A 25008-nucleotide genomic window follows, 5' to 3' on the forward strand; every position below is an offset into this window, starting at 1 on the left:
AGAGTGTCTGTCTTACTGTTACTTGTACTATACCTTTTAGTATGTGTTGTACACTGCAGAGTCTGGTAATGATATGTAAAATAATACTGCCGCTGTAAACCAGCTGTCAATGTATTCTGTGTCCATCTTGCGAAATCAGTTTATAGTCACTGTTTTATTTCACATCCCGAGTGCTAGGGAACACAGAGCTAATCTATCAAAACATGTGCCTTTCTTCAGATATGTAGGGATTGGAGCATATTAATGTAATATGACAAGTTAATGACAATACACTATTTTGGGGGTTTCTAACCATATATTATATTTACTCCCTACTTCATCTTTGTGTTGTAGTGTGTGAAACTCCAACACAGTCTGCATTGCAGCCAAATATTTGGTTTCTCACTACACAGATTTACCTTTATTCTCCATATTTAGCCATCTCTATTTTGGCTCGTGCCATGAGAAGGGATCTTGCTAATTCTGTTACAATATTTTTTTCATAATTTAGATTTTAGGTAATAAAAGCTAATTTTAGTTCGTTAATTCATTATGTTTGTGTTTGTGTGTGTGTGTGTGTGTGTGTATTGTATTGACGCATTCAGTATAAGTAAGATTGTCCCTGCATCCCCAATATAAGATGATGATAAGAATCTGTGGACAATGCATGTTCTCGTCAGACATAATGATCCACTAGCTGCTATATTTTGCCATCATCTTGTCTGTACCACTGTGTAATGCTTTGTCTTATATTATTTTTTTTGTTTGAATTTTATCAAAATGCCAGTAAAATTGTGAGTTTAAAAAAATTGTGTTTGAAGAAAATGACACTTTGTGAAATTCAACTTTTCAGTGTGCGTGCTTGTCGATCCTGTAGAACTTGCTAGTCTGCATGTTTTGAAGTTGAGAAGGATCAGGTTGATGATTAAAACGAGCGCTAAGCCTTTGTTTACTGCCCCTTTAAAAGAAAGAGAGGGGTTGATTAATATGGGTTTGCCTGTTTTATGACAAGAGTCTGGATATTGATGTGTTTAGTCAGGCTTTATATAGTGCTGTCTGTTTTGATGTTTTCGATCCTTCTCTGTGCGTGTTAATACATGGAGTTCTATAGTGCTGTTATTTAATAGCAATAAACTGCCCAGGCTAATGTATGATGAGTGTGGAATGATGTGCACAGAGCTTACTGGTCTCCGCAGAAACCGTATGCTTAGTGAAAACATCTGTGCTCGCTAATTAGTATAAAACTGCTAATTAGTATAAAAGCCACAGTGGTTACAATGCAATTAAACAGAGAGAACGTACGTGTCTCAGAAACCATTCTAAGACATATGTGACAGAGCCCACTGTATTATATCAGTAACGTGTCACATCTCTCTCGCTAAATAAGACCAGCTTGGTCAAAACTGTGCAGCCTGAGGCTGGATTCTGGTCGCTGGTTCTTTTAGATCACAACCCATGCTATGGTTTAAAAAAACAAAAAACTTTACATACTTTCAAAAGTGAAAGTAGGTTTTGTCTTGCCGTTGCTCCAAAAATATAGCATGCACACTGTAGTGGTTTTGGTGCAGGGAGTCCCTGGATTCTGTGCAACAGTAATCTGTCACACCGTTAACAAATGGCCTGATACTAACCTTGCTGTTTAGAGGCAACCGAGATCCTATTAATATGAGTTGATCTGATGGAAATTCATACTACCGTACCGTATCATACCAGGTTTAAACAGTATTCTGTGACTGAGAGCATCAGCTGACCATTACAAGGTGGAACAATTCTAAGCAGCAAAGCTTCAAGGGTTATCTTAGGAGGAAATTATACATGTGAACCTTTTCACGTAAAGAGACACTATAGTCACCAAAACAACTTTGTGACTTGCACAGCCTTCCTAAACACTCCCTGGAAAGTGTGAGCTAATGTTTACACTTCCTTTATTGCATAGTCTGTTTAATTTAGAATTTATTTCATGTAGTTAACTGCTTGCTAGACTTTGCAGGAGCCTCCTGTATGTAACAAAATTCAATTTACAGAGCAGGAGAAAAAAACATTTAAAGTTAGTTACATCTGATTGAACATTAATGCAATTTATTCATGCAGGCTGTGTCAGTCACAGCCAGGGGAGTTGTGGTTAGGGCTGCATAAACAGAAACAAAAGTGATTTAACTCCTAAATGGCAGATAATTGAGCAGTGAGACTTCAGGGGCATGATTTATACACCAAAACTACTTTGTTAAGCTAAAGTTGTTTTGATGACTATAGTGTCCCTTTAACAACTAATTGTAGTGAATTGAGCAGTTAATTACAAAATTTAGGCCAAAATAGGCATGCAGTGACTACAATATAGCGCAGTTTCACTATAGTTCGGTGTTTAGGGAGTTAACACCAGGAATGTTTATCAGACTCTGCCTTAACCCAAAGCCACAGCAGGTATCGCTTCCCTTGCCTGCTCGCTGCCGACTAGTTATACAGCTAAAAACCTATGTGATCGTCAGAATATAATATTTTGCAAAGCTGCAAAGCATGATTGTTTTTATCGAGCTGTGCTGCAAATATCAGCTGCACTTCTGATACGAGCCATGTGGTGCGACCATCTTCCTGAGAATGACTAACAAGCTTCCGGTGCCAGGAACTTGGCCTCAAATGACAATGCTGCCTAATCTCATGTGAATTGTGCTGAGCTGTGCTCAAGCAATGAGTGTAGACTCAAGCATTGTGTGTTTCTGCAGGATGGTAGTATGTAATAGAGGGAACATTGCCAGAATGCAGGACACAGGATATGGTTGCACTAATCTGATTGAGAACAGATTGCCTCTTACCCTGTTTAAATCCCTGATTCCCCTATACTTTTTTTTTTCTTCTTCTACTTTCTATCTTTTCCCACAGCAATAAAGTGAACAGCAACATGTTTACAATAAAAGTCTTTGAATTTAGTCTCTGCATATAAGATGCTGTGGTTTTTGTTCTACGTACAATTTCCTTTACATAAATGGTTGTCAGTAGGTCATAAATTCAACCTAAATAGCTTAGAATATCCCTGCCCCCGTCCCACCTCCAGCCACACACACTAAACGGAACGTGTTCCTCTCTGTGACATTTTAGGGGGTCTGGTGAGGTGCATTACATAGCATCACTTCAACTTGGTATACCAGGAACAATGTACTGTAGACACTGTTACAGCTATGGCAAAATCAATCGGATGGAAAACTCTTGTAAAATGAAAGATTAACAGATTTATTAATGAACAAATGCACAAACTCCGCCTCAGAGATGTGCATGGTGTTTGGTGTTTCCCTTAAAAAAAACAAAAAAAAAAAACAACCTAAACTACATGTTCCATCATGCATTGCCATTCTAAAGGCCAGAAAAGCATCATGGGAGTTGTAGTTGTAAAACATCTGGGTATCTATGACTTGGACACCCTTGATATAGTGAAACATTGTGAATAGTTTTATGCAGATTTAATTTGGGATGTGTTCACTAAGAGTGATTTGTGAACAGTGACTACTGACTTACAACATCCACAACAAAGTAGGTAAGTTGGAAAACATACACCGCTCTGCCAAATTGGAGATCTTCTTCCCAGTGTGCTCTTTTGCTTTAGATTTGTCAAGCCTGGTGTCCACTCTATATAACTTACTGATTAGTAAATAAGCCCTGGCGTGTCAGTAAGCCTGCAACGTTAGTGCCAAAGTAAATTCAAACTAGAATCCTTCATTCGCATTTTAGTGAGCTGACCAATGAGGATTATTCAATAAAGTGTGAGATGTTGGGAATTCAAAATTAAAGGGACATGTATCACTTGACAATTGTTTTTAAACTAGCACCAACACTTTTAAACAAATATAAAAAACAAAATAGAACCAAACAAACAACAACTTTGAAAAGTATGTCTTAAACATTTATAAACGTGGTCAGATTGCATTATTGGGCACACCTTTCAGCCAGGGGAGTTTCTTCAGCCCCCTAACCCTTTCTCCACCCTTACCCACCCAGCTCAGTGTCAAACCCGTCCACTAATGAAAGAAACATGGCATTATTGAGCAGCAGGAGAGAGAAACCCAGCACCAGATCCTGTTCTGTATGAATCAATCTGATCCGACTCCTTCTATTTCCCCGCTGGTCAGGATGTTGCAAGGTGAAGAGATCTTCCAACTGCACATGACTTAATCTAACTGACATGTGCACTTCACTTTTTCAGTATTCCTAGGGATAGTATACTGATTGGTTAGATCAGTACCTCCCCAGGAGTTTGTGTGGAAAGCATAAGAAAGAAAGAGCATGTAAATATGAAGGAAAAAATATATTGACCTGCTTTTTTTCAGGCTGCAAGTGAGGTAAAATCTCTCATTAAAGCGAAGTCTCAAAGTGATGAATGTCCCTTTAATTTAACTTTTGGGCCAAAATAGCAGAACTGAAAATATAACTGACTTGGAGACTTTTTCCTGTTCAGTAATTACAGCCAGACATTTGAAATCCACTATACATTCCTAACAAAACAATACTCACGTTAATAAATAATCCTTTCTCTAAATTAGATAGCTATGAATTGAATATTAAGTAGATCTTAATCTGCAAACAAGATTACTTGAGTGACCGTTAGACTTAAAGAATAAGCATATCTAAAATACTTAAAGTATTCCAACACCTTTCGCCATACGGTACGTCATTTTGCAATAATCTACTTCGTCGCACAGAGCATGATGCCAGTGGACGTGTGTAGAAGATGGCCAGTTATGTGAATCACGTTACTTGTGCTGCCCAAAGGGGAGGGTCTACCTAGTAAGGGGACATGAATGAACACTAGGCTGCTTGTCAATCCCAAAAACCAGGGCATGCTCTCTGCAGGGACCTAATTCCCTTAGCGTAGCATGAGCGCATCTAATAATGTCCTCGTGCTACACTTTTTGTGGACAGTTCCCTGATGTCCCCAAGAGCAGGTCAGGATGGCAGTACAGGACCTGTAAATCAGATCTGGCGTGATGGTTGGGAGGCATGCGTTAAGTGTTGCTTCTCCTGTGTCTGTCTCCCTCAAGTCAACGGTGCTACCATCATCTCCACCACGCAGGCTTGCTGTCTAGGTGTTCTTGTTGCCTCTGACCTCTCCTTCACACCTCATGTTCAGTCTATCGCCATATCCTGCCGCTTCCATCTCAAAAAACATCCGACCCTACTTAATGCCAGATGCGACAAAGGTGCTGGTCCATTTCACTGTCCTTTCTCGCCTTGGCTACTGTGATCCGCTTCTCAGTGGTCTTACATGCTCCCAACTTGTGCTGTTACAGCCCATAATGAATGCGGCAGCGAGGCTCATCTTCCTGTCCGCCCACGCCTCACCCTTCTGTCAGTCCCTACATTGGCTTCCTGTAAGATATAGGGCTCAATTTAAAATTCTGGTTCTTGCTTTCAAATCTCTACATAATGCTGCTCCCAAATATATATATCCTCCCTAATACACTAGTATGTCCCGTCTAGGCCCTTACGCTGTGCTGAAGACTTACATCTATCTTGTGTCCGTACTCCCACCTCTAATGCTTGCCTTCAAGACTTCTTGAGGGCTGCAAATCATTAAAAACCCACTTCTTCATCAAAGTGTATCAATTAAACTGTTAATAGCTTCCGACTGATTCCTCTCTTGCAACTGTCACTAGTCTAATACTATCCTTACCTTTTTGTGTCACTTTACCCCACTCCCTCTAGCATGTAAGTTAATTGAGCAGGGCCCTCGACCCCTCTGTTCCTGTGTGTCCAACTTGTCTGGTTACAACTGCATGTCTGTTAGTCCACCCACTGTAAAGCGCTTCTTTTCACTTGTGTTTTTTAGTTGTGTTCTATAGCAAATAAAAAAATAAAAAATGTTAAAGGGGAACAGTCACTTCTGGAAATTACACCAATAAATAAAACATAGGAAACCACCTATAACTTGTGTTAACCTTTTTACCCTCTGATGCTCTATTCCCTTTAAAATTTTTATTAAAGATTTAGCAAATTACATAATAATCCAGTAATTGTAGGACCAAGCCAAGGCACACAATGCAAATCAGGTGGAGAAATAGAAACATTGTTTCAATCCTCCTCTTCTCTGTGCTGACTGCCAGGTGCAAAGGACAGAGCTTATAACAATGATTGAATGATTGGCAGGCAGCTAAGATGGAAGTGTACAGTTGCAGAATAAAGGTAAAGGCATCGGGATGAGAAAGAGAGAGAGTGTGTGTGTGTTTGTTTGTTTGTTTGTGTTTTCCTATGTTTTATTTATTGGTGTAATTTCCAGAAGTGACTGTTCCCCTTTAACATTGTTTTTGCCACTTCAAAGGATGTTTAATATCACAGTTATACCTTATAACAAATATGCCTTTGTGCAGAGAAAAATAAATAAATGTATATAGATATATTTTGTTTTGTTTTATCTTTTCAAATACATATTTGTTATAAGGTATAACTGTGGTATTAAATATCGTTTGAAGTGGCCGTTGCCCCTTTAAAATAAAGTGCTTGTGCTTATTGTGTGAAACGTCATTGGAAAGCATGATTTTGTGACTTTCTCTCAAACTGCACTTTTTGTTCACTTTTTTTTCCCTTCGTATAGTGGCAGTACTCACAGTTGGGATGTTCCTTCCAATCTGGGACAAGAAGCTCCCCCTTCTTCCGGTTTTTATGCCTGTGCTCCGCCTGCTGCCTCCATAAATCCTGTATGCCCTGTACACACGCCAGTTCTTCTTGTCCCGGCAAACGGGACGGACAGGTTCCCCAGTCTGGTGGAGAAGGTGCGATCAGCACAGGCTGCTGATCGGGGAGGTGTGCGCCCGATAGCTCCCCGGGCGGGAGCTGAGTGGCAGAGTGTTTCCGGTCCGGCGTTACGGAACGCGACCAGGTAGGGCAATTTATGTGGCTCTTCCGCAGGAGTTCCCGGGCGGTCCTCCTCGTGGGACTTTACGCATGCGCACAGCCATGGAACGCACGCCCGGGTGACGTTGCGTTCCACCAAACCCGGTATCGCGCTACTGCGCATGCGCGATCCGGAGTTTTGGCGCAAAATTTCAAAATCGGTATTTAAGCTGTGCTGAACCCTTCTGACCCCAAGGGTGGGTGTGCAGTTCGGTTTTTCCGTGTCACCAGCCCTCCTACACGGACCTCAGGTGGCTAAAGGTGAGGTTTAACTATTTAAACTCTCCTCTTTATCACCTATTATTATGCATGCGTTTATTTTCTTTAAAAATTTTATTAATTTCATTCCTTATTCTGATTCACAGATATGTCCAGCCCTATAGCTCCGGACAAGGCAGATAAGGACAAGATGTCTACTTCTGTGCCCAAAAAAGCCACAAGCAAGTCTAAGCACTTAAGTTGTCTGGAATGTGCTGTTCCTCTACCTGACGGATGTCGCAAAAAGACATGTAACCAGTGCGCTTCGGTATTACTTGAAAAAACAAAACAGTCAGATATGGCATCCTTCCTGGGCTGGTTTCAGGAAAATTTGTCCCAGACATTTGAGTCTTTTAAGGATACGATGAAGAAAGACCCTGCAATTCAGGAGAAATTGCCTAAAAAACGTAGGAGGAATAGATCCCCTTCTGAGTCTGACGTCTCTTCTGGAGAATGTTCCTTTTCTTCCCCTTCGGATATTTCCAGCCTAACTTCTAGTGTGGAGGAGGGTTTTCCACCAGAAGAGTTGAAAAAATTCATTAAAGAAGTGAGTGCGGCTTTTCAAGAGACGGAACCTACCAATGTGAAGGTTAAAGGTTTCCCTATGTCTCCAAAAATATTGGATCTCCTTCACAGGGAATGGAAGAATCCTGAAAGACGGGCGTTCATTTCAAAACATTTTAAGCTACTGTTCAAACTACAGTCTGAGGAAAAGTGGGAAGATCTTCCTAAAGTAGATATTCAGATTGCCCAACTATCTAAGAAAACCACTATACCCATTGGCGAAGTCTCAGGCCTCAAAGATCCTATGGACAAAAGAGCCGAAACTTCATGTAGAAGAATATACCAGGCCGCAGGTTTTCAGTGCAGAGCTGAAGTTGCGGGTTCAGCAGTGCTCAGAGCCCAGAGTGTTTGGCTTCAAGCACTGGAAGATTCCCTTATGGGAAAATCCGATACGGACCCTTCCCATCTCATGTTCCTGCTGAAGCTATCCAATGAATTCCTTTCGGATGCTGCTGAGGAGTTTCTTCGTTTATCAGCAAGAATTATGGGTTTATCATCAGTAGCCAGGAGGGCTCTTTGGCTTCGAACATGGACAGCTGATTCAGCATCGAAAGCAGCTTTATGTGAATTACCCTTCGAGAGGAACAAGCTGTTTGGTACCCCGTTGGAAGACATTATTAAACAAATGTCAGATACAAAGAAAGCCCTTCCGCTGGAACCAAGAGCCCAGGGATATAAGAGATTCCAGTACAAGGGCCAGCGGTCCTTTCGTTACCAAGGGCGGTTTCGCAGGTTCCACAAACAGGGTGGCAACAACAGCCAGTGGTCTAGGCATGAATCCAACAGACAAGACAAAAAGAGGAAGTTTTGACGCCAAAAGAGTGGGAGGACGCCTTCGGTTCTTCACCCACGAATGGAGAAAGAGTACTTCAAATGGGTGGATTTTAAGAACCGTTTCAGAAGGTTACAGGATAAAGTTTTCATCAAGTCCTCGGCCATCCTTCCTTCTGTCAAGCTATCCTTCAAAGGTAAAAACAGAGGCCCTGCTTACGGAAGCACTCATCCTTTTAAGAAAAAATGTGGTGGAGAAGGTACCCAAAGGTTGGGAATTTCAAGGAGTCTACTCACGCCTTTTTCTGGTGCAGAAACCAGATGGATCCTTTCGTCCGATCCTAGACCTAAAGCAAGTCAACACCTGCATACCATACCAGAAGTTCCGTATGGAGAGCATTCTGTCTGTAACACACATCTTACAAAAGGGAGATTTCATGGCAAAGTTGGATTTAAAAGACGCCTATCTGCATATTCCAGTGGCAGAATCTTCCCGGAAGTTTCTCAGATTTGCAGTTCTAACGAGAAGGCGAAGGATTCTCCATTTGCAGTTCAAGGCTCTTCCCTTTGGCCTATCTTCAGCTCCTCGAGTTTTTACAAGAATTCTGGCACCCGTGGCAGCAGTTTTACGTCTGAAAGGTATTGCGATTGTTCCATACCTGGACGATTGGTTCCTGAAAGCACAATCAGGACAACTGCTAGAACTTCATCTCAAGATTGCAAGGAAGGTTTTAAAAGATCACGGTTGGATCCTGAACCTGGAAAAGTCCGAATTAACTCCGTCTCGGAGTTTAGTATTCTTGGGGCTTCGGATAGATTCCCAGTCCCTATCTCTTTTTCTTCCAGAAAAGAAACAAGTGGGGTTTTTCAAAGCAGTATCAAAGCTGCAAAGAAACTTAAGCTCAATCAGAGATGCTATGAGGTTGCTAGGCCGCCTAACGGCTACAATACCGGCCGTCGCCTGGGCAAAAGCGGAATCCAAACCGTTACAGTGGGACATTCTGTCCCAGTGGACACGGAAACAGGAAGATCTGGACTCTCCCTTCCGTCTATCCGATACGGTGAGAAGACAACTGAACTGGTGGAAAGTAAGAGACAATGTCCGCTCGTCCACATTTCAAAGGGCCTGTCGTTCGCACTAAAACGGTGGATTACGATAACCACAGATGCCTCCCAGACGGGTTGGGGCGCTCATCTAGGCTCTCATTTCCATCAAGGGCTTTGGAACAAAGAAGAGGCATGCGCTTCCTCGAATTTCAGGGAATTAAAAGCGGTTTGGGAAGCCCTGATTTCCTTCAGTTCTCTCATCACCAATCAGTCGGTAAGGATTCAGTCGGACAACGCCACTACGGTGGCCTACTTGAATCGCCAAGGGGGCACAAAGGTAAAAGCTCTTCAAGATCTTTGCTACCACATAATGGCTTGGGCCCAAGCGAATCTTCGAGCAATATCAGCTACCCATATCAAAGGGTCTCTAAACGTTATTGCAGACGACCTCAGCAGAAGCCATTGGTCTCAAGCAGACTGGGCTCTATCAAACACAGTTTTTCTGGAGCTGGTTGCACGCTTCGGCAGGCCAGAGATGGACTTGTTGGCAACAAGGAGGAACAGAAAGGTGCAGAGATTTGCATCACTTCATTCGAAATATTACCCAGATGTCCTAGACGGTCTATCGTTCCCTTGGGTTTTCGATCTGGCTTATGTCTTCCCTCCTATAGCCCTTATACCACGAATTGTTCAGAAAATAAGATGGGAGAAGGCAAGAATTCTGGCAGTCCTGCCCTTCTGGCCGAACAGAAGTTGGTTTTCGGAAGTGGAAAACATGGCCATCTCTCGTTGGCACCTCCCGGTCTCTTCTCACATTTTAGAGAACGTGAAGCTTCCAGAAGAAACCCTAGCAATGTTTCACCTGACGGCATGGTTGCTGCAAGGATGATACTCCAAGGTCAGGGTCTTTCTGACCGTCTATGTGACGTTTTGCTGTCATCTGTCCGCTCGTCCACTTCAAGAATCTATTTCAGGGTTTGGATGAAGTTCAGAACCTGGTGTTATCTCCGGAATTCTGATCCGGCCAAAGCCTCAGTTCCGAAAATTCTTTCTTTTTTGCAAGATGGGTTTGAAACCGGTCTAGGGGTATCTACACTCAAGGGCCAGATTTCTGCGCTTAGTCACTTCCTGGTTCAGGATATTGCATCTAACCCTCTTGTTCGAAGGTTTATTAAGTCCATACGGTTGAAGAGGCCTCCCAGGCTGGTTTCCTTTCCTACATGGGATTTGTCTCTGGTTCTTCAGGCCCTTTGTGAACCACCATTTGAACCTTTGTTTCAAGTCTCCATCAAATTCCTTACCTTCAAGACGGCCTTCCTGGTGGCGGTTACCTCCGCTAGGAGAATTGGTGAAATCCGAGCTCTATCAGCTTCGCCGGAATTCACCATTTTTCATCAAGAAAAAGTAGTTCTACATCCCAGACCTTCATTTTTACCTAAGGTTATTTCAAGTGCTACGATCAACCAGCCTATTGTTCTGCCAGCCTTTTGTCAATCACCCACATCTGAGCTAGAAAAGAAATGGCATCTCCTTGATGTTAGGAGATCCCTGAAATGCTACCTTCATAAAACTCAGGAGTTTAGATCCTCTGATCATCTTTTCATCTACTTTCAAGGCAAATGTGCGGGTAATGCTGTCTCTGGACCCTCATTAGCTAGATGGCTGACAAATACCATCAGGTTGGCCTATCGCTCCAAAGGGATTCCCCTAAAATTCCCAGTAAGGGCTCATTCAACTAGGGCTATGGCTACCTCATGGGCTGAAAGAGCTGCGGCTTCGCCTGAAGACATCTGCAAAGCGGCTACTTGGTCTTCATTGCATACCTTTATCAAACATTATAGGCTGGACATATTCTCATCATCTGAGGCTGAATTTGGGCGTAAGGTGTTGCAAGCGGTGGCCTGCTGAGTCCCCACCCTTTGTTTTTTTACCGGGATCTTGATATATCCCAACTGTGAGTACTGCCACTATACGAAGGGAAAAACAGCAATTTTACTTACCGTAAATTCCTTTTTTCTTTGTATAGTGGCAGTACTGGCTTTCCCTCCACTTTTTTGTATAGATTAAATGAATTTTGCATGATTCAGTCTCCGTTTGGGTTCTTTTTTATTACTGGCGTGTGTACAGGGCATACAGGATTTATGGAGGCAGCAGGCGGAGCACAGGCATAAAAACCGGAAGAAGGGGGAGCTTCTTGTCCCAGATTGGAAGGAACATCCCAACTGTGAGTACTGCCACTATACAAAGAAAAAAGGAATTTACGGTAAGTAAAATTGCTGTTTTCTGGGGTCCTTTGTTAGTCTTGTCTCATTATTCAAGCTTCTTTTCATACAATACAAATGTCATTGCAAGCTATATTGTTATGCTCCCATGCCACATTGTAAAAAAGTTAAATCCGTGAAACAGGCACTTAGAACTTGTATATAAATGTGATGATCCACAATACATGATTAGCAGCTTCAACACTCCTGTGGGTTTTCTCCTAACACACCATGCATTTTGGTATAACAAATTTGTGCACTCCACTTTGGTTTGTGGTGTGGTCACCACAAATTTGTTATAACAAATCACTTGCCACATTGCCCACATGTGACATTGCCTATATTTATAAAGTTTGTCCCCATTTTAATATGCACACATTATATTATATCCACATCATACAACATAGCACACAGTATATCATACCCACTTTATGCCACATTGAGCACATTTTATTACGTCCACATCCGTGCCATGAATGAAGATTTTCTCTGGCTACAGCCACATTCCATGTTTCAGAGTGACACTTCAATGAAGTCAGGGTTGTTCAATAGTTCATATTAAAGGGAAAACACACACTGGATTTGTCTCATTTTTACCTTGACACTAGTCATCCTCCTCTGTTTGCAGCACTACACCAATGATGCCGATGGACTGTGTACGAATTTGACAAAGCCCAAACTGATGGAAGGAACCGTGGCTGCTCAAGATGAGTTCTCCAGAAGTAAGTACCTGTATCAGCCCACGTGGCGAGCATATTGAGAGTAGAGCAGTTCGGATTGTCATATCTACCATTATTCCTAGACACAAATAAATTATTCTAACTCATGAACAGTGAATGAAAAGTGCTGCCCTGCAGTATGAAGAATTGTAAGAGGCAGGAGAGAAAAATTGGTTGATTTGCAAAGACCTCTTTGGAGTTTTCTTTCTACATTCTCTTACTCAGGACTGAAATTGTGTGAATCACTTCCACTGCAAAGTAGATTATAGTGGCTCAGTTGACTTTTTTTATTTTTATTAACATGTCCCAAACCTAACATCATTGTTAGATTGCTAGCAGTACAATACAATATTATTTGGCAATTTTCGTTTCATTCCATTCGCCTGGTTTGTTTTTTAATCTTTGTGTAATCAGTCTCCCTTCTTGTTCTTTTCTCTTGATCGTTTTTTGTCTTCTAATCATGATTTGCCACTACTGCTTCCCCTTTGCTCTCATAAATAATTTTCACTCTGTTTAGTCTGATTTTCCATATGCATCACATATATTTTATTTCCGCCACAGCGTGACTCTGGAACTGTCAGACCTCATGACTTAACAGCCTTGCTTCTAAGAAATCCTTATTGGCCAGAAACAACATTTTTAGATTAAACTGATTTTTCTTAGAAATCCTATGAAATGGTTGTATGGGGATTAATTTTCACTGTTTCCTGTGTAATTGGATCTGATATTCCGGACAATAAATATGATTTTCATGCCCTTTGAATTAAACGGACACTATGTAAACTTACTTCATGTAAACACTGCCTTTTCAGAGAGAGGGGAGGAGGGGGGGCAAGCCACCTAAATGGTGGGTTTTCACTATAGGGTCAGAAATACATGTTTGTGTTCCTGACCCTATAGTGATCTTTTAAGTTGAGTTTTACGTGTTGGAATTGAGTCTACGTGGCCCATAACACATGACTCTTTTCTGTTATTACTGTTATTTATAAAGCTCCGACTTATTCCGCAGCATTGTTCACTGAATTTTTACACTTGGATCTTTCACCCCTGTCTGTTTCAGGTGGCTGGGCCCTCGAGAGGAAGGATCTGAAACTTTTGCAGGTTCTTGGCAAAGGCGAATTTGGAGGTAACATTTATGTTTGTTTATCTCAGGGGCGACTGAAAGGTAGACCTTTGTCATTATGATAACTTTTGACTGTTTTAATTTCAGTAAAAATTACAACACAGTCTTTACGAGCATTTGGGAAAGAAGAAGGAGGGGGGGGGGGAGGGAGGCACAGAGCCGAATTAACACCTAGCCATCTTTGGCGTTATTAGTGTTAATATCAAACTATTTAACCAGATAAAGGCACAGTTTCCATTAAATAAGGTATTACCTAACTAAATTAAGGCTTACAGTACCTTGATCCAGTTTCCTTGTAATGTGGCAAACCATTTAGCAGCAGTTTGCCCTCTTACATGGGTCACCACTGGTCTCTAATGCACCATGGCGATCTAGTAATGCCCTTCCAGCTTCTGTATAGATGGAGAAGCCGGAACTGAGAGCAAACTTTAGTTCTGGGCTGGCTAAGGGCACCTCAATGATGCTGCAGCAGAGGGATTAAATGTGTTATGTACATTCAGACTGCAGGCACCATGACCACTTCATATCACTGAAGTGGTCATGGGGCTTGGAGTAACCCATTAGCTGCCTTTAAAATTTTGAAATGTCTCAATATAATATTTGTTATAACATACCATCTCTTTTATATATTTTATTTCATTTATGAATATTGTATATATAGGTTTTAGTTTTTTTTTTTTTTTTAAGAGATCCTGTGCCTTTTTTGCCCCATTTTCCCATTCTGGTAGCGATCTTTATTCACCTTGAGTCAAACTGACCGTTATCCCAACCAAGGCTCATTAATTCGCAACTTTTCAGAGTCTCCTGTGGGCAAAAAATCCCCATGATTGAAATGCAGGGGACAGGAGCCAAATTAACTCGCTTAACTGAAAGTCTGGCCCAAGGTGCATCAAGAGGGCTGTCAAAAAGAGGGAGTGGGAAAGGCAGACACGTGATTTCTTCAATAATGTCAATATACATTAAATATATGAAATATAAGTGATGTATTATAACATAACGACTATATTAATATATTACCGTGGTACTCTTTAAATTGACCTTGGAAGGATTGAAGGCTGAGTTAACCTTGGTGAGAATCTCACCTGTGACTGGAATACTGCCACTGGATCTCTATCCACTGAGCTGTCTCACCATCCAGTTTAATTGATTGGATGTTGTTTTATGGATTTACATAGCAGAGGTGACCAATCTTGATTTAATAGAACAATAAGACTGACCATACAGGGGTCTTATATGTGCAACGCCGCATTGTGCAGTTAAGAGTAATTTAGTCCTCTGTATCCGAACCCGTGTGTTTATTAGTAAACCTTGCAGAATTTAACATGTTCTGAGTGACAATACGCTATCTTTACAGATGTTGTGCTCGGCGACTACAAAGGGTCAAAGGTGGCCGTAAAATGCATCAAGAATGACGCCACGGCACAGGCGTTCGTAGCGGAGGCATTGGTTATGACGTGAGTGGAGCGAATTTATATTCTTAGAGATCCCAATGAACCAATACACAGTTGTAAGAGACACAAAAAAGTCTGTGCATAAATAAACCCCCAAAAATAATCCCAATGGATTTATACCATTTTTATCTACTTGTGCTGTAATACCCACTTAAAAAATATTTTCAGGTTACTGGTGGCTATCACAGACAGTGGCCCACATTCCTCCTATTTTTGCACCTCCTATTCCAGACATTACAAACCTGTATTTTGTCTCGTCTTGGGTCACATATCCAGTGTGGATTTTGGGATCGACACCTCATACATGCCTCTCATTCACTTACTGCACCAACTATCAGAGCTGTCTACCTCTTTCACCTTGCCGTTCTCAGACCTGCTCTATAGTTCTAATACAGAGTTCTACGTTTTTCTCACCATACTCTTCTATAATATATATTAACACATTTTTCTGATTTCAGTCAACTTCAACATAAGAATCTGGTCCAGTTACTGGGAGTCATTGTTGAAGATAAAAGCAGTTTGTACATCGTCACAGAGTTCATGGCAAAGGTGGGACCCTTTAATTATGTATCGTAGCAATAATACAATACCAAGCAAAAAGGTGAAATAATCAAATTTCTGCTAATTGTCACGTTTCATATGATCGCATTAATTTTTTGTTTATGTTTCGATTCGATTTTTGTAATATTAACAAAATGTTTATGTATCCTGTGTGTGGCTAATGTTTTTATTCTGTGTCTTCCAGGGGAGTTTAGTGGATTATCTGAGGTCTCGTGGAAGGTCGGTGCTGGGTGGAGAATGCTTACTAAAATTCTCACTGTAAGTGTTATTTCAAAAGATAATGTAAAATATCTCAATTGGGGGAAAAATAATATTGGCAAAGAAATGCATTCCAAAAGTATTACTCTAGCGCTCTCTACTGGTCAAAGTACTAACTGTCACATAATACAGATTGTGAGAAAACCATTCTCTAATCTACAGTATTGGTAGTGCTAGTAAAGTCCAGCTGTACACAGAAACCGCTACTCAACTATTAAACAACATTATTTATTGCTTTATAGTTGGGGTTTTAAAATAATATACACACATCTTGTATATCAATTCTTAAAGTCACAATACTAAATGTCAAAGACTCACCGATTATGACAAGCAAATAATCTTCAGCCTTACTACCCAATAATTTACAGTTCCCTTTGAATACACTCAATGAGGGTACACAAAGCCATGTATCATCCCGTCATCTTGCATATGTCATTAATTGGATAGATGAGAAGGGAGATCTCCCCAGAGGTGGCACTTAATGCAATTTACTGTAGTTTAAAATTACATTGTTTGTTGTGTTAATTAATATTCACAATAAGTGTGAATATTTAGGAATTAAGTGTGATTGGAAGTAAAATTCCAATTTAGGGCCAAAATAGCTGAAAACAGCTGTTTTGGTGTATTTATCCAATTTTGGCTATTTGGGCATAAAATTTGAAATTCACCCTGAATTTCAAACCGTTTAATGAATAATACTGTAAGTGTAATCTCTGTAGAAAAAAAAACTCTGTTTTGTAAAAAAAAAAAAATAAATAATGATTTCTCTCTTTTTTTCATAGAGATGTATCAGAAGGGATGGAATATCTTGAAAGCAATAACTTTGTACACAGAGATCTTGCTGCACGCAACGTGCTGGTCTCTGAAGATAACATCGCCAAGGTTAGCGATTTTGGGCTCACCAAGGAAGCATCTGCTATACAAGACACTAGCAAGCTGCCTGTCAAGTGGACCGCACCAGAGGCCCTGCGGGAAAAAGCAAGTTTACCCTCTTTGCTAGTATATAGTAATGCTACTTGTTATAAATGCAGCAGTTTTATACGATCCAAATAATTAGTACCATAACCACTACAAGCACTGTTATTAATATGGTTATTTATATTATTGCAAATGATGAATTGCATGTAGTATAGCCTTATAGTGTATTATTTTGTAGCAAGTACATACAAGTTAATAGCTTTTAGAAGAGGTATGTATGCATACATTGCAATTGAATACACCAAAAGACTAATATACATGGTATATTTTATTATAAATAATAATAATAACAGTTTTTTTCTTTTAAGCATCATAGAGTGTGTGTGTGGGGAGAGCCACGTTTTTAAATTTGAGCGTAAGCCTACATTTTTGCTTGTATATGAAACTTTTTAACATTTATGAATTACTGTAATTTTACATTTTGCGAGAAACCGGAACAATTTTTGTGCGTTACTTGTGAAAACCTTCTAAGCACTCAGAATTAGAAGTAGCTGCTTACACAATGTTCTTTTCCAAGGAAAGAGTCCTAAACCTGTTTAATTTTTCACTTAATAACATTTATTTAGCGTTTGTTTTAATATTCCATACTCTGTTGTTCATGCTAAACAAATATAGAGGCTTCCTTAAAGTGGAACTTTCCAATTCTCATTCTCACATTGCCGTGTTCGGTGAGGTGAGGAGTGCAATGGAGGTACCTTACCCCTACAGTACTTACACCATGTTCAGGGTAGCATAATTACCCAATATATCATTGTGTGTTTGGGCTGCCAGAGAGAAATGCTGTATAAGCATATGCAGGTTCCTTTCTTAATGCTATGTGTGTGCATATGTCACGGCAGGGGTGATATCATTTTACATAACATGCTCTGGTATAAATTTTGAGCTGGCTGTCTAGGAGTGTTTAGACTCCACATGTGACAGTTCCAGTTGAATAATACTTGTTTGGTAAAAGAAAAATTTGAGTGTTGAGGATACTGAGAACAGGCTAAAACTCAATGGCCTTCCCTTCACTTTTTTCCAACTCCGGTCTCAAACAAGTTTTAGCTCACATGTGTAATTGCAAAGAGAACTTGCACATTTTTTATTTCGAACCTTTGCACAAAAGATACAGTGACTGTAGATCTTTTTGTCTCTCGCTGGGCCTCGTTAATGAGACACAGTGAGCTTGGGGTCCACAAATGGATTATACATTTTACTTCGGTTTCTCTGGTCCTATACATTCCTGGTTTAGTAAAAACTGTTTAGTGTTTTCACAATTCCGATTGTCCTCATCCTTGTCAAAACAGCTAAATGCAAATCTGGCCATGCGTGTATCTACTACTATTACTACTGCAGAAAAGAGAAGCGATGGATTTTTATTGGCTCATCTGTCGCAAGGGTATATCTTATTAAAATTTGTTACATCCCACAAAAATGGGGTTACCATACTGCTTAGCCTTTTTTTTTTTTTTTTTTTTTTAATTCTTTATTTTTGTTGTGCAGGAGAGTACAAAGCGCAATTATACGCCACAACAGCGTACATACAAATTAAAACATAGATAGATTAAACAGTGGCTTGGAAGATTTTGCACAATTTTTTTTAAATATAACTAGCTTGAGGCGTCATGTAAAATCAAAAGGTTTTTAACGTATGATAAAAAACAGTGAGAATTCGCTTGCCGTGTTTTTACACCACATATACATAGTAGATTAAACAAGCTATTTACGACATTTCACAGGTTGGTTTGGTATAACCTACGTGTATAGTCATGAGGCATGCGTCTCTGAACAACTACGCTTGTTCTAAGTGGTGTGCGTTTCCTTATACGTAGATTTAAAACATAGAAAAATCAATCGTGTGTCAGATCGCTTATCATTAAATAATAGCATTCTTGTAAGTGTGCGACATGGCAGATCCAATAAATTTCTAGTAGTATTCGTGGAAACAAGATTAAGTACATTGCAAGGAGCGTAGTTGCTAACCAGCCCTTCTAGGAGTCTGCACAGTTAAATTAAACAGAATAAACACAGTTTCTAACTTGCTTAAATGCGAGCTGGTCTGGGCATAGGCATTCTGAGCATGTCTACGGCTGACTATGATCCCCTGCGCTAGCACACAAGAAAAACTGAGCATAGGTAAAAACTGCCAGCAGTCAGATATGGAGTTCGGTTGAGAAGGTATAGAAAGATAAAACAGGTAATATTGGGCACTTAGCCTTGCAAGAAACCACAGTCCCGGTAGATTCAGCCGATGCCTTGTTGGGGCTGGTTGTGTTCGCTCTGCATCTTTTGTATCAGCTCGTGGTGTCTCCCCTGTGCGAGGGGGCGCTGAGTTCCTGGTGCCTGTGGAGGAGCGTTTGCTGGTGGGGTATATGGTAAGCGGTCAGCATGGGTGAGCTTGCAAAAGGTCAGCACAAAGTCCCGCTGTGAAGGTCTCACTGGTGGCACTTCTCTCCCAATTGTCCATGCTTTCTCTTCTTTGGGCTGTGTGGGGGACCTCCGTCTGTGTGTCCAGCTGGTGTGGTGCTGTGCCATCTCCCGGTCAGTGTTGTGGCCGTCACTGTGGATTCTCGCATGTGGAGCAACGCTCTGCTTGCTGAGAGTTGGTGGAGCCGCTGAAGTGTGAGCAGATCGTGCTCGTCGGTGTGTCACCTTCCGGGGCATGAGGGTGTGAGTGCTGGCCCTCCGTGCAGGCTTGTGGGTTCTGCTTTGTCGAGGGATTGCTGTGGAGGTACGGGGGGGATTCCCACCTATTTGGCGTCGTGTCGCCGGGCGGATCCATGCCGTTACTATTGTTATCGCCCTCTTGAAGGCCTGTCTCCGGGTGTGAAGCTTGGTCCACAGATTGGCACATAGCCGGTAATAGAACTCTCTTGTGCACTTGGGGGGTTTGCTGAGTGTGCGGTCCTTTATAGGCTGTGTCTGTGCCGCCATCTTGTTTGTGCCTGGGCTGCTTCGGCTCGCTTGAGATCTTGTCTCCTGTGCTGGTCGTGGCTTGGGGTTGCTGGTGTGGACCGGGATAACCCCCACCGGTCCAAAGGGGGGGGGGGGGAGGCCCAATACTTCGGGTGCTGCAGTGTTAGGTGAGCGGGGAGAGCGGCCGTCTCTTTCCCGCTCTGCATGAGGTAGGCCTCAAGCCTCCGGTCCGGTTTTCCAGTAGGCATTTGAACAGGCGATGTGTCCCCCGGTACCCCTGCCTCCATATATCAAGGTGAGGGTCGGTGGGATTCTGAAATAGGCGATTTTCCCACTGTTTTCTGCCAAAAATTGGGTTCAGGCTCGGGAGCTCACAGAAAGCATGTCTGTTCAGCTTCCCGGTCAGGCCCCGCCCCCCCTGCTTAGCCTTTTTAGCTGACATGTGAGCTTAGCCATTTACAAATATACAGTAACCTAAGGCAACGCAGTCAGAAATCGTTTATGTCCATTCTACTCATATTAAGCTTGTATATGTACATATGTGTCAAGCGATCATAACCTTCAAAAAATGTGCACAGTTTTATCTACTGCCTAATTAACGCAAATCTTTGTTTGACTCCGCATACTCAAGCTGTTGTGGCATGACATGCTATATGTGTTTTCTCCATGCACAAAATAAAGAATTTTAAACAAAAATGGGGTTACTTATCCAATCTTTAAATTTCACAAATACATAAAGTTTATTTGCTTTTTATTTATTTTTATTACAGCTTTTTTCCACCAAGTCTGACGTATGGAGTTTTGGGATTCTACTGTGGGAAATCTACTCCTTTGGGCGAGTGCCTTATCCACGCATTGTACGTTTTTTTGTTTTTTTTTGTGACCTTAATTTAAAGTGATCTGTGCCTCCAAAATGTTCCAGGAATGAAAGAGGGGGATTCTTATTGTTTTAAAAAAATACTTTTTATATATACCTACAATGTGAGGGTGATAGGTGGCAATAGCTTAAACACCATCAATAATATTATTAGAATTCACGTTTTTTTTTTGTTTGTTTTGTTTTTAAATGTATTAACCTTGTCACGAAGTGCAGGGCTTTAACACCCAGTAATGGTACAGACTGTCATGACTTTAAGGTACCAGCAGGGCTAGATCTCACCTAGTTCCAGGAAACCCCAAGTAGCCTTCGATACCGGAGACTCTCCTATGTCAGGGCCACAATTATTGACTGATAGATGAGCTGTATGCCTTATTTCTCCTTCAAAATTTATATATAATATAGGTGGATGTGCTTAACCAGATAAAAATGTGGTGGAATGAACACATGACAAAATGTCAAAAAGGCCTTTTAAAAGAACCTTGGTTACACTGCAACAAAACGACAACTTTGTTATTTGGTCAAAAGTTGCAAGCTAAGCTATATCTGTTCCTAAGTGTTGTTCATACCATATTATTGAAAAACAATGACAGACAGATGTTTAATACGAATGATGTAAATGGCTTGTCATGTAAACCACTTGTACGATTTTGAGGCTTCTGCGCAAGCCACATAACTGCATAACTCACGTATGTCTGTCACTGACAAAATAAAGAATTATAAAAAAAAAAAAAAGAACCTTGGTTAAACTTCCAGTTCATAAAGTTTCATTATATATACTTCCCTTTTCCATATTTTTTTTTTACTATACTATGTTAAAAAGTGATAAGTAAATATGGAGTGTTAACTTTGGAGTATTGGACATCTACATCACTTGACCTATTGACTTTGTATATTCTAGTGATCTTACAATGAGTGTATATAATAAATATGGATGTTGTCCTGTGTATCTGACTTGCCCATTTTATTTCTTGCCAGGCCCTTAAAGATGTAGTACCCAGGGTGGAGAAGGGATACAAGATGGACGCCCCAGACGGATGCCCACCAGTTGTGTATGACGTGATGAAACAGTGCTGGCACCTAGACACCAATCAGCGACCCTCGTTTAGGAAACTAAGGGAGCAGCTAGAGCATATCAAAGCCAAGGAATTGTTCCAGTGAAGCAGATGCGAGGCTAGGAAGTCTGCTGTTACCATAAATCCAGAGAGACGGACTCAACCATATCATGAATGTGGTAACAGACACCAACAGGACATATGTATATTCCTCGATACCTATTGGGCTCTCTGGAACTCCCCCTGCCTTCTGCTACCTACCATCCTTGTGTCCAGGAAGGCAAACATGCCATGCTGGTCTATAGAAGGAATTGCCGATGTTTCCTTAATTGGTTTTGATGTTAAAACTTCTCAAGTCTTCTTTCCTTTCTACCTACGTCTTGTACGTTTTACAAGAGCATTGAACGGTCACAGTGGGACAATGACTAGAAGCAAAAAGTGTTGACACTTTTAAAGAGAAGATTTTCTTGGCTACCTTGGGACTGAAAGGTGGCTCAATCAGAATGCCTTTCCAGTTTTTTTTGTTTTGTTTTTTTAAATTAATACAGTTAAGAATGCATGTTACAGATCTGGCAATTCTTTCTGTATTTTGTCTGCCTTATTTAATAGCGTCATTATAAACTGACAGACCAGGCTGGCTTTGAAAGGAGTTTCCCCTAGCTGTTAATAAAAAAAAAAAAAAAATGTAAAAAACAATAAAATGAAAAAGTATCTAGGGGAAGTGGTACAGTACAATGTTACTTCTAATGCTTTCAATCCTTTGATTGTTGTCTGCCTCCTGTATTCACAAATATTGCTGTTTTCTACCAACAGCAGCGAATGTCCAATGGTTAGGTGTGATCACTCTCAAACTTGGAATGTACCTGCTCTGTTCTATACAGATATACTTTACTTTCACCAGATCTCCACCTCTAACACATCTCCCTCTGTGAGTAACGTGACAAAGAAACCTGAGGACGCTGACATTTCGAAACAAAATACATTGAAATTTTCTTTCAAATACATTTCAGAGAAACCGCGGGCTACCGATTGGTGAGTTTCACGTAACCAACCACTGTTTTAGCCTTCTGGTAACGAATTCACTGCCAGAGTATGCAACGACCTTGGCATATTGCATGTGGTCCTTGCCTTGGCTAATAGTGGGTTACAGAATTGTGTAGCCAGGACAATCCATTTTTATTTTTTTATTTTTTTTTATTGTTATCCTCCACTTCTTCTACAGAATTAGCAATGTGAAAATTGTGTTTTGCAACAGTGTTGATTGGTCAGCGCCATTTTTTAGGGTTGTGATTTGGAAGTACTATAATGCAACATCATTTTATTCTGCGTTAACGTGGTCTTCTGAAATGTGGACAAGGAAGAATCTGTTAGTAATATTTAGATTTTCTTTTTCTGTTCTCCCCCAAATCCATCTCCTCAAAGCTTATAAATGCTGTGTGACATTCATGTCGGCAGTACCTTCTAGATAAAAATGCATGCAAGTTGACTTTTCTGACATCATTGAAGTGAGGGAATAAGTCTGCAGCTGGTTTTCAGCATTTATTTTCTTGTCAATGTTACACAAACTGGGCATGCGGTATTTTATTTCATTACCAGTGTTTACATTTCACTGGGAGACGAATGATGCCTTCTGCGTCTCGTGCAGCTCAAATTGCAGTGTTTAACTGGCAGCTTCTGGATAAAGTACCATACGTACTATCAGAGTACTGCCCACCAAAGGATGTGTCAGAAGCATGGTGGACAGCGGAGTGAAGATCAGGGTCAAGTTTCAGATTATACTTAATTATCAGTCATGTTAAAAAAAAATATATATATACACGTGTTTTTAAGTGGATTACTGGTTTTTAGACCCATAGGATATTTTTGCTCAGGGAATCGGTTGGTTGAATCCGAAAACTGCAGCAGGCCTTTTTTAGATACTGGCTCCATCATACCTGACATCTCAAAACCCTTAGCCATTTTTATTATTTAAAGTTCACCTTCCTCATACAGCATGGTTTCTCACTTTATCCCACAATGTCTCCGTGTAGATTTTTAGGGCATATTACCTAGGCCAATCACCTTTGGGGTGAGGCATTTTTTTTTTATTATTTACACAAATGGCTGAGCCGCTTTGTAACATACCAGTATTGTTTAAATTTAGATGGTAATCCAGTCATATTATGGAGTCCCCTGTGTCGTTTCATGTCCGTGTGCCATTCAATATTATTTTTCATTTGGAAATTGACAGGATGGCAAGGAAAGTTTTTTTGTTTTTTTTTGTTTTGTTTTTTTAAAGACGTGTACATCCTGTTGGCAGGTGGCCCTCTCATTTAAGAGGCTTTCAATTTCCGTCTCATTTGTGCGCTTGTGTTTTTGCTATGATGTTTGCTGTGTTTTTGTTCGTTTTTTTGGGGGTGGGACAAGGGTTTGGGGAAGGTCGTTTTTTTTGTCTATATATATATTTTTTTTTATATTTTGTTATAAGTCACAAAGATAATCGGTCAGCCTTTTCCGTTAGGGAGGTGTTTTACTGAAGTACGAATCTTATTTTTCTTGTATACAAAGACTAAAGGGTTGGGGGGGGGGGGGAAGGGTGGTCGGGATATCGATACTATCACTCTGGAAGGGAGGACTCGCTTGGCTTTAATCGTGTGGAAATTGTGTGCATGCTGTCTCGTGTCTTCATTTCCAAAGGCCTTTCCTTTCTTCATTCCTGTACAGTGCTTTAAACACATGTATATGCTGCATTCGGTGGGATTAAAAGTGTAATAAACCATTCCATATGGGTGACCCTTTCTTGTTGTGTCGGCCGTTTTTTGGACTTTACTACTCCGCACATGTATTAATGACCAACCTCAAATCCTGTACTTAGATTGCTTAATTTTTAGGGCTGAGATTTTGCATAGTCATAGGGACCACTCCAGTCTTGAGTTGAACCATTATTTTATTGCCCTAATACGTTAAAATTATGGAGTCAGTATATTTAATGGAACACTATAGGGTCAGGAACACAAACATGTATTCCCGACCGTACCATGTTAAAAACACTATCTAGCCCCCTTACTCCCTTAAATATATAAATATAGTAACATCTTATCTTTATTCCAGTTTGCTGGTGCTGACTCCACCCCTGATCTGCCTCATTGGCTGACATCATCAGAAGTGATGATCTCAGCCAATCACAATGCTTTCCCGTAGGAAAGAATTGGATTGGCTGAGATTTTCAATTCTGGTGGTCTCAGCCATGGAGACGGGCGTGGGTGCAAACACTGCCGTGGCCAATCAGCATCTCCTCATAGAGATGCATTGAATCAATGCATTTCTATGAGGAAAGTTCATAATCTCCATGCAGA

General features: G+C 40.8%; 1 protein-coding gene across 2 annotated transcripts in view; it reads left to right on the forward strand.

The window, feature by feature from the left end:
* The window catches only part of CSK (C-terminal Src kinase), a 103673-nt gene extending 79223 nt beyond the window's left edge, over nucleotides 1–24450 (forward strand). For both annotated transcript variants that reach the window (XM_063449309.1, XM_063449310.1), the window contains 8 exons: nucleotides 12385–12478; nucleotides 13536–13601; nucleotides 14953–15052; nucleotides 15508–15598; nucleotides 15795–15868; nucleotides 16651–16846; nucleotides 20512–20598; nucleotides 21597–24450. In XM_063449309.1, coding sequence (XP_063305379.1) covers nucleotides 12385–12478; nucleotides 13536–13601; nucleotides 14953–15052; nucleotides 15508–15598; nucleotides 15795–15868; nucleotides 16651–16846; nucleotides 20512–20598; nucleotides 21597–21779 — 891 coding nt within the window. In that variant the 3' untranslated portion in view covers nucleotides 21780–24450. The remainder of the gene's footprint in view (nucleotides 1–12384; nucleotides 12479–13535; nucleotides 13602–14952; nucleotides 15053–15507; nucleotides 15599–15794; nucleotides 15869–16650; nucleotides 16847–20511; nucleotides 20599–21596) is intronic.
* Nucleotides 24451–25008: the final 558 nt, after the last annotated feature.

This window comes from Pelobates fuscus, chromosome 3 (genome assembly GCF_036172605.1).
Source record: "Pelobates fuscus isolate aPelFus1 chromosome 3, aPelFus1.pri, whole genome shotgun sequence".
NCBI lineage: Eukaryota > Metazoa > Chordata > Amphibia > Anura > Pelobatidae > Pelobates > Pelobates fuscus.